General features: G+C 46.7%; 1 protein-coding gene across 1 annotated transcript; it reads right to left on the bottom strand.

Annotated features, from left to right (window-relative positions):
* Positions 1-2,139: 2,139 nt before the first annotated feature.
* Positions 2,140-9,294, bottom strand: LOC125517381. Its single transcript, XM_048682575.1, has 14 exons — positions 8,816-9,294; positions 7,672-7,753; positions 7,453-7,556; positions 7,077-7,203; positions 6,899-6,993; positions 6,555-6,678; positions 5,624-5,704; positions 4,173-4,271; positions 3,741-3,905; positions 3,554-3,641; positions 3,394-3,464; positions 3,252-3,320; positions 2,805-2,936; positions 2,140-2,627 (listed from the first exon to the last, which is right to left on the bottom strand). The coding sequence occupies exons 1-14, from the start codon at positions 8,854-8,856 to the stop codon at positions 2,403-2,405; spliced, it is 1,503 nt and encodes a 500-aa protein (XP_048538532.1). The 5' UTR covers positions 8,857-9,294; the 3' UTR covers positions 2,140-2,402.
* Between the last annotated feature and the right edge of the window lie 648 nt (positions 9,295-9,942).

Below are 9,942 nucleotides of genomic sequence, written 5' to 3'. Positions count from 1 at the left end.
GCGCACACACGTGCTGGCTCACGCACTCACACACACACACACACACCTACGCACACACACCCCGCGGACCCGGCGCGCTCGACGCGTCCGGTGCGCGCCCATACATGCACCAGCCGCGTCAGGTTCGACGCCGCGGCTTATTGCACCCAACACTCGCGCCCTAAGTCGCGGCTCAGAGCAACCCGGCGTCCTCGACGTCGCCGTCCACCAGCAGTGCTCGCCCGCCCGCCGGCGCCTTCTTCCACTGCGGGCAGTCACGTTTGAAGTGACCCCGCTCACCACACTTGTAGCACCGACCACGTCTGTTGCCGCCGAAGCCCGAGGCCTCGTTGCGCGCCCCGTCGTCGTCGTCGTCCCGAGCTCCGCCTCGCTGCCGCTCCCGCGCCCGCCATTGTGCAGCAGTGAACATCAACTGATCGCCGCCATGGCTGCCTCTGTCCTGCCCGCCCGACGCAGCCTCTCGTCGAAGGCCTTCAGCCGGCCCAACGCGTCCTCGAACGCCATCGTGTCGACATTGCAGAATTGCTCGATCCCGGCCACCGCCGCATACAGGCGGTCCGGCACCGAGTCGAGCAGTTTCTTGACCAGTGCCGCGTCCTCCAGGGTCGAGCCCAACGCCACGTAGCGCGCCGCCATGCCACCGAGCCTGTCGGCGAAGTCATCTAGGGTCTCGGCGTCCGCCATGCGCAGGAGCTCAAACTCCCCGCGCAACGTGCCCAGCCGAGCCGCCCGCACGCGATCAGCTCCGACATACCTGGCCTTGAGGCTCGCCCACACCTCCGCCGCGGTTTTCTTCGACACCACCTACAGCAGCAAGCTCTCCGCGAGGGCACTGAGGAGGTAGGCGCGTGCAGGCTTGTCCTTCTTCGTGATGACGGCCACCGCCGCGTCCTCCAGCATGACCACCGCCTCCCATAGCCCGGCCGCGTCGAGGTTCGCCTCGCCCTTGATGGCCCACGCCGTGTAGTTGTCGCTGGTGAGCTACGGCAGCGATTCGCCCGCTCCGCCGCTGTATGAGATGATCGACATCGCCAGCGCGCCCTGACCTGAACGTGGCTCTGATACCAATTGTTGGAACCGCCACTCCCTAGCCCTAGCTCTCCTCTCCCTCTCGCTCTGCTCACTCTCTTCTGTCGTGGCTCGATCAGAAGACAGAGGAAGAAGAAGATCAGAACAGTGGTGGACACAGAGATTTTTCCAGCGCACGAATGTTTTTTTCTTTCCTCGAGCACGAACTCGACCGTGTCAACAAGCTACAGGGGGAACCAGGGTTTTATACCGCGAGCACCGACCTGCCAGGCCTCGCCTTGCACCCACTCGCCCACCCACTTCCCCATGTCCTCCGCGCTCTGGCCGCGTCCACGCATCGCGCCCGTACGCGGTCGCCACGGCCTCCTAGCACGCCCGATGCGGTCTACCCCTTCTGATTACTCGCTAACAGCACGGCGTGGCCCCGCGCACACACGTGCTGGCTCACGCACTCACACACGCACACCTACACACACACACTCTGCAGACCCGACGCGTCCGGTGCGTGCTCATACACGCACTAGCCGCGCCAGGTTCGATGTCGCGGCTTATTGCACCCAACAAATTCCTCCTTTCCGGAACAATGATAATCTTGTAACATATCTTATGTTACCATCTTTTGCAATGAACTATAAGAATATTTTACAATATAATTGATGTGTGCATCACTCAATGCAGAGGACAACAATTCCTCCTTTCCGGAACAATGATAATCTTGTTTACCAGACTATATTTTATCTACTTCCATAAATAAATAACACGGGCCAATTTATTTTTTTTGTTTACAAGTGCATTTTGTACCAAAATAAATTCAGCATAACATGGTTCAACAACCAGTGTCCATCGCAGAGAAAAAGGTTCGACAACAATAGAGCCGCTGCCCAACGGGATTTGGTTCGATGGACGATGAATGGATTTTAATTGATCACATGAATCAAAAAATATAAAGCGCACGGAGTCAAATGGGACCTCCTTCACCCGCCCAAAAAACAATTCTCCTTTCATTGCATTTTTTTTGTTGGTAGCTTACCAAGACTCCAAGAGCGCTTGGTAAAAAGAAAAATCTCCCTTGAGACGACATAAAACGTCAGAACTGAGACGGGCAAATGATGAGCGTGGAAAACAATGCACCCTTTCATTTCGCCAAACAGGCACCGCAACTTACAACATCCACGGCAATATCTGGCCACCCAGAGACGACGGCGATGATCCATGGGCGTGCCCGCCCAATGCTCACAGCCCTTCCGTGCGGCCGGATCACACGACCGTGGCACTATAAATTACATACGTAATCACCTAGCGTTAGTTACAGCTCCCTGGGTCTTCGTCAGGATCTTTGCGTCAGTCGGAACGGGATCAGTGTGTAGTGTCAGCTATAGTTGCTGTCCAGATGACGATTGGGTTCGCCTGTGACGAGGAGACTGCCCGAGGCACATCCTCAGGCGCTGGGAGAGGCTGTCCCCCATCTCCTCCCTCTCGCGCTTGAGCTTCTTCCACAGGGCATGGATCTTCTTCTCCTTCGTTTTCGGGGGCGACGATTTGGCCAGTTTCCTCTGTTCGTGTCTCCGCGGCGTGGCCAGAGCATTTACCGTCATGTTCTGCGGAGCAAATTACCAGGTCAGTGAGTCTTCCTTTCTCTGAGTGAGTTAGCTAGTCGACATTATTGTGTGAAGTGGCTAACGGTTATGGAAATCTTGATTTCTTAGAACACCTCTTGTGTCTAACGTGGCTACTTTCGCCTTAGGTGATGAAGGCAAGAAACTGAAGAAATGTACCTCATGCTTATCACCAAGGCCGCGTGAGAATGATCCATCACTCGCAGCACCTAACGATGAACATCTGCCCCAACTTTCTCTGTTTGAGCTTGTGTATGAGCAGGACTCCTCGTTGTGCCTACTGGTTTTATCCTATTAGGAAATGCATTATTATTACCAGCAGGGCGCTTACAAAATGATATATTTTGCACAATGGAATCGATCATGATTCAGGAAATGCATGAAATTATGCACGGAGCAGACAATATGGTGTTGATGACCTGTGATGAGTACTGACCACCCATGTCAGTACTCTACTGATCCAAAATGCTCACAATTTAGTAACTTAATGCATTTCAAAGCCAATAAATAGAAGGATCACGACGGATGGTCAGAGGATGAGTGGGAGATATGACAATGAACTTGACCGCCAAAAAAGGAGCAGCTAAAGCAATGTATACACTTTACCTGCAAATGCAGTCCAACACTATCACCATCCGCACCAGATAGGTTATGATTCTCATCTAAGAGGAAATCCTGCATTTGATGGAATGTATCAGGAAAGTATCTTTCAAAATAGTAGATACTAACATATCGGCAACAAACCTACCAAGTCACTGTCATTCTTAATGGACAACTGATTCGCGCTCTCCGATAGTAATTCGACTACCGAAGTTGTGGCTGGAAGAAAAAAGTGAAGGAGTTAGTGAACATTGAACAACACCAAGTTAAAAACTTGCAAGGAAGATGAAAAGGGGCCTGTGCCAGACCATTTCGAAAGCCATGTGCATCTGTTGATGAACTGCCTGCATCGGTTCTAGCTGCCCTCAGACCATTGATGATCTCAAAGAACAAACTCTACGAAAAAAGCAACCAAAAACAAGAGTGATTTCCTTGGAAATACTTCATACCAGACGCTCCCAATTAGGTCACAGAGTGATATTTCATGAAAATTACCTCATTGGTCATGGTACCGATTTTTACATGTAGCTTATTTGAGCCTGATGCAGGCAACTGGGGAGGGCGCAGAGTGTTGTAGAAAAATATTGAAACCGAGTCATAGTATGATTGAGGTCTTGGGGAATTATGGTCACCCTCAAATTTTACCATACTTTTATCCCCCTGTACATAAAAACATGTGTTAAATCTTAAATGACTACCATGCTCTTCAGCAAGGAAGGTCAACCAGCACTCTATAAATTATTTTAGTTGTGATGCGACCTCTACTCCCTCTGTCCCGAATTAGTATGATTTGTCTAGATATGGATGTATCTAGACACGTTTTAGTGTTAGACACATCTGTATCTAGACAAATCTAAGACCACTAATTTGGGATGGAGGTAATATTTGCCAGTGAAACTTTATAAAGCAAGCCACATATGCATTTACCCCATATGCTTCATGAATACGATCACAGTGGTGAGGCTGAATAAACATGTCATTCAGACCATGTCCAAATAATGCAGGAATAAATGTCTTGGGAGCAAGCTGGTTAAAAAAAAGAGAACATTAAAGTTAGTTGCAGTTTGAAATATGCAGATAGTTTTGAAGTTGCTGAATGAAACATGTTTATAAATCCACAACACTTGAGATGTCAAGGTTGAATAATCTATGCAGGTAGAGGATCAAAGAAGGTATTGCCCTTCAAACCCCAGCAATAACAAGACAATCAGTGTTGGACGGAGGGAATATGTAATTATTGATTAACTTTGGCAAGGCCTGCCAGATGCACACAGCAGTTATAAAGGGCTGTTTGGTTGCCTACACGAGAAGCTCAAGCAAGGCCAGCAGGAACCCTAAAGCACCCACAGCCAGGCCATGAGGAAACAGAATTATTGATGTTGAGTATCTCCATGGCCAGGCTGAGCTGATGCAACTACCGTTGGTCATGTTCCTCCTCTATCTCCACACCCATGGTTGCCAAGGTGACAAGCAAATCCAAAATTCTTCCACCAATCCCAATGACAAAATTGGGATCGTCATTGCCGAGAAGACGCCATGCTCCCTCTGTTTCTCCTGTATGGCCACATCTGATCCTGCGGCTCGGCATACAGGAGTAGCTCAAGCTCACTACCGCATAAAGCTCCAGCCAGATCCTGGCAAGCCAGGCTACGGCAATACACCATATCAGGCTACACGCGCCACCTCCTAGACGTCCTATGACCATGCTCAAGCTCAATCCCGCTACCGCATAGGATGGCCATGTCCAAGTCCTCTCCAGTCACTGCGGCCACGTGAGCGGCATGACGCCCTCCCCAACACTCCACACAACCTCCTTGTCCATGACGAGCCGCACAAGCTGTGGCATGAGAGCACCGTGATGGTGAGCTAGGACAAGCCATACCGTGCCTTGGCAAAAGCGCATCAAGCTCAAGTCGAGTAGTGCGCGTGTCTAGCCAACGTGCTTCAGCTGTTTGACGAAAGGTAACCATACTCAATCCCATGCAGGCAAGTAGACAAGATCTCTCCAAATGAGCCTGTTCAACGAAACCATGTGCCTGGATCTCCAAATGAAGGCAACCGAATACTCACTTATGTATTGTCGTAGCCTGGCTTGCCAGGATCTGGCTGGAGCTCGCACCATGACAGCCTGGCTCACCAGGACCTAGCTCATGGGGCCTGGTAGCCAAAATGATGCAGGCAGCCAAACATGCCCGTATTTAATTGTCGTTTACCAGAACTTATCTAATCTGAGACATAATCCTTTACAAGTTTACAGTGAGTCATGGGCAATGTATTGCAAAGTGTACACCGTTGCAAAATGGTTCTTTTATGATCTTTCATGAGTTCAGTCATATCTGGCTATATGTTTGTGACAAGGTATAGTTTATGAAGTGCACCTTTACAACATTAAGGTCCATTATGTCAAACTTCGCTCTTTTCTGAATGGTTCGTCGCATGTACTGTACAGCCATCTTAACCTGAAAAGGCAGAAGACCTCGTTAACACTACGAAATTACGGCAACACTCATTTGAAAACTGTTTACATTAGCGAGAATGAAATAAGCCACCAAAATCTAAGTATCTAATAAACACATCGTCCTTCTATACATCATAGTGAGCAAACATATTCCTCTACTAACTCAATGATGGAAATGAAAGCTCAAAATGTAGGAGCCACTTGTGTGCTAACATTGAGGGTCTGCAAATTATATTTCAGTAGCAGAATAAGAGTGCAGTAAGATAAAACTTCACAAACTTTTGAAAGTTGCAACTAGAGGATGTGTGTCAAGCTAAATTCAGATGGTATACTCTGAAGGAAGTACTACTTGGCAAATTCTGTTAAAGGTATAACCTTTTGTCTCATACTTATTCCGGAACTAACATCACATCTAAGGAAACTTCAAAATGCAGTGCACATAGAAGTCGAGATGGCATCAGCCATTATTTCAGTTGTATCTGGATTAGATATGGGCTGCATATTTATATGTATTTTGAGTCTAAAAAACTGAACGAATTAGTCCCATAGTTTAAAGTTTCTATATAGTCCTAACGTGGTAAAGTAGCAAATGCTTGAATCATTGTGCAACCATTCATAATTGCAGGGAAGAACTAATTGACTGGATGCTTAGAAAAAACATGATTTCGATGGAGGCATGGGAAAATATGTGGGATTGCACCATGATATGGCAGTGTTGTGTTTGAAAGGGAACAAGAACCATAGTAACTATATCACGATTTTCTAAACTTAAGGTAATACATTATGCACTTTCTTCCACGATCATTTCACAATGGTGGGGAAGCAACAGACTCTGCAGTAGATGCACCTACCGTGAATTTAGGAACTCGAATTTTGTAAACATCCACAAGTTCCAACATCAAGCCATACAAGTTGGTGAAAGCACTATCCAATACCATGCCAGCAATTGAGGGATCTTCTGCTCCATATAGTAGGCTGTGTTACATTTATACAAAACATGAATTAAAGGCCTGAAGATGTACATAAACATCTCAATCCAAGAATTAAACGGAAGAACCAAGAACCACTTGAACACACACAGTTCTGTTCAGGAACCATCTAGTGCATTGTGATCTAAAAATATTGAATCGTATGAAATGAAATAGAGATGTCCCGGAGGAAATGGAGCACACATTGTATACAAACCAGAAAGTACCTTGTAACAGCACCCATCGATCGCCCCCAAAGGCCTATACGGGAAACTTGCTTGTTGGTGCGCAGGAATGATACTGCGCATTTGAGGTCCTCTTTCTAGAAGTAAATTACTGTAAATTTCAGAATACAGTGAACAGTGATATGAATGCAAAAGAACAAAATGTATACTGATTATATACCTCATGCCAACCAAGGCTGACATAATCTCCGTCCGATAGACCTGAACCGGAAAAGTCTAGTGTGAAAACTGTGATGTTTGAAGGAAGAAGTACTACAGCGGCTTCATTTGCGTCTGCTCTGCATCCGCTGCATTGAGTTAGAGCAAAATCCTGTTAAATATTCCAGAAGATATTGGTGATTGCTCGAGGTGATAAGCTAAATCATAAGTACTAAGTACATAGATTTATAAATTTGTGCTTTTAATCCAGTGCTACAGTTTCCAAAATCTACATGTATGTTATATAAAGCAAGTTACATTAAAAAAGAATGCCAAAACTAACAAGTGCCCAATGCATGAGCAAACATATGCTAGCAGTGATCACGCAGAGTAAGTACCTATTTCCATGGCAGTAGATCACACACGGGAGGGCAATATTTTCTGGAACAGAAGCAGGAAGATAGTGGCTGCATTTTAAGGTATGGCCCCTGGGATTTGTGAGCTGCCAGGTTAAGGTATACCAATAAGGTTATAAACAAACATGTCCCCAGTTGGCGTCACTTCTCATCAGCAAACTAAAGAAAGAAGAAACCTCGATAATTGGTCTCCGTACTTGCCTCCAAGTCTAGTCGTTTATACCTTCGCCCTGCAAGCATAAACTCTCTCTCCCATAAGTACTGATCTGGGTTATACTCTGACCTGCAAATTAGTCATTCAATCCCATCAGATCAGCTGCAGATGCTTGAAATATTTGAAGTTCAAAACCTTACCAACGGACATGTCATATACTCCCTCCGTTCCTAAATATTTGTCTTTTTAGAGATTTCAAATGGACTACCACATACGGATGTATATAGACATATTTTAGAGTGTAGATTCACTCATTTTGCTCCGTATGTAGTCACTTGTTGAAATCTCTAGAAAGACAGATATTTAGGAACAGAGGGAGTACATGACATTTCTGGTCTAATTAAACATCTATCATAAGACTCGGATTTTATAAGGCATGAAGAGACCTTAAAGCTAAGTTTATACATCATCCCATACTTGGTTCGAGTTGATACTGTAAAAAACTATATACATCATCCTATTAACAAAGCTAAACCTTAAAGCTAAGTTTGAAAAGGAAGCATGGGCCATAAACATGACAACTAAAACAGAGAAGTGCAACATCAGAGACGGTGCAACAGAGGAACAGCCTACCGTTTATCTCAGTCTCTCCTCCATAAGGATCTCAGTTCAAAATTTGAGCAGCATTAAGATTGCCACGATAGGTTAAAGTTACTTCTTAGCGCTATATGGACAGACATCACGTCTGAACAGATACAAGTACAGTTATTCTTAACATGTCAACCTTAATTACAATTGCATTGTGGCTAGCTTTAACTGCACATGATAGTACTGATCTGCAACGAGCGAACAACATAATCAAGTCCAAGTACTAACTGAAACAACTGCCCTCATCGTCCTCCCAGATTTTAAGTGGAACTTGCAATTTCCAAAGGTACGGTTAACAAGGCAGGCAAAATGACTCGGCGTTGTCAACCGTACCACACACAATGAACAGCTATATACACGAGCATTAAAGCAACATAGCTAATCCGGACCTGATGTCGCATGTGTACCGAACTATCGATTTGTCCCACCGACATTGTTCCAATTTATAACGACACGGGCACGGCCGCATGCCAATGCAACGTCGTGTCAATTAGCACCAAACAACAAAAGCAGCAGCACATCATGCGGGAGGTAGGAGGGTACCGAGGCGGCCGGATGACGAAATTGACGAACTGCTCGATCATGGCGTCGGCGGCGTGCCGCTACAACGCGACGCCCGTGCGTCGTATGGGACTGTGGGTGGGTGGGCTCCAAGCGCTCACGGTGAGCACGCCCGCGGCCCGCCCGACTCTCACGGCCCCAGCTCGTCCTCTCCGAATTCCACCCCGCCCACCCGCGAGAACGCACCGGAGCCCACCACAGCCGCAGCAGGAGTCTCCCGGCGAGCGTAGGCGCGCGCGTCGGATCTGCGCGAGACGCCGCGGGAGCTCGCTGCCGCGCCGAGTGCCCGCCGGATCCGGCACGGTTGCCGGCGACCCGAGGCTCGAGACTCTCGCCGCGAGCCGCGGAATCCGGCGGGGAGGGCGGCGAGCGGAAGGGGGGAGGTGGGTGGGCTCTGGTTGGCGGAGGTGGTGGGGGGTGGGAAGAGGGGACGAGCGAGAGGGAGGGAGCAATAGCCGTGGGAAATGGAGGACGGTAATGAAAGCCGTGGTAATCGGGAGAATAAAATTTAATATTCTTTAATTCTGAAAACAAATGATGAGAGATACACGTGGCCGTACAAGTTTTCATTTTTAGGCAGGTACTAGAAGGTGTAAGTACTTCGAATTATGATCTTGCTTCCCTTTTTGGGAAATAATCGTACATTTAAATATTGCAACATCAAAAAATACAATATATATCTTGTTTCTGGAAAAAGTGTGCAAAAATCGGATTGTTTGTGACAGCAAAGCGAAACAAATAGTCTGGTGGTTATCTTGTTTCTGGTCAAGGTCATGGGGATTGAATGTACAATCACGTAGGGATTTGATCTAAAAGGTTATATATATATATATATATATATATATATATATATATAACACAAACGTGTTTATGTTACACATTATATCCATGATTGTTCATAAATGTGAAACACTATACTCTCATGACTTTACGTGAGTTCACTCTAGCTTATCCTTGATTCCTCAAAAATGAATTCACTCTAGTTTCCTTGATTCCTCAAAAATTGACTGTGAATTTGATTAGGTTTTATAGACAACAAGGCAATAGCAACAAGAGCAGGAGTAGGCTGTTACCTCCATCGTGAGGGGCCGAACCTGGATAAACTTGTG

The sequence above is a fragment of the Triticum urartu genome, chromosome 6, assembly GCF_003073215.2.
Source record: "Triticum urartu cultivar G1812 chromosome 6, Tu2.1, whole genome shotgun sequence".
Classification (NCBI taxonomy): domain Eukaryota; kingdom Viridiplantae; phylum Streptophyta; class Magnoliopsida; order Poales; family Poaceae; genus Triticum; species Triticum urartu.
This window is presented reverse-complemented; position numbering and strand designations above follow the sequence as displayed.

Bases quoted from the DNA above. Each gene is read 5' to 3' on its own strand.
- LOC125517381 (XM_048682575.1), bottom strand. From the start codon at position 8,856: ATGATCGAGCAGTTCGTCAATTTCGTCATCCGGCCGCCTCG. The intron at 6,994-7,076 runs GTATATAATCAG...ATTTACTTCTAG, and splicing joins TCAGCCTTGGTTGGCATGAG to AAAGAGGACCTCAAATGCGC. The intron at 3,642-3,740 runs GTAATTTTCATG...CTTTTTTCGTAG, and splicing joins TCGGTACCATGACCAATGAG to AGTTTGTTCTTTGAGATCAT.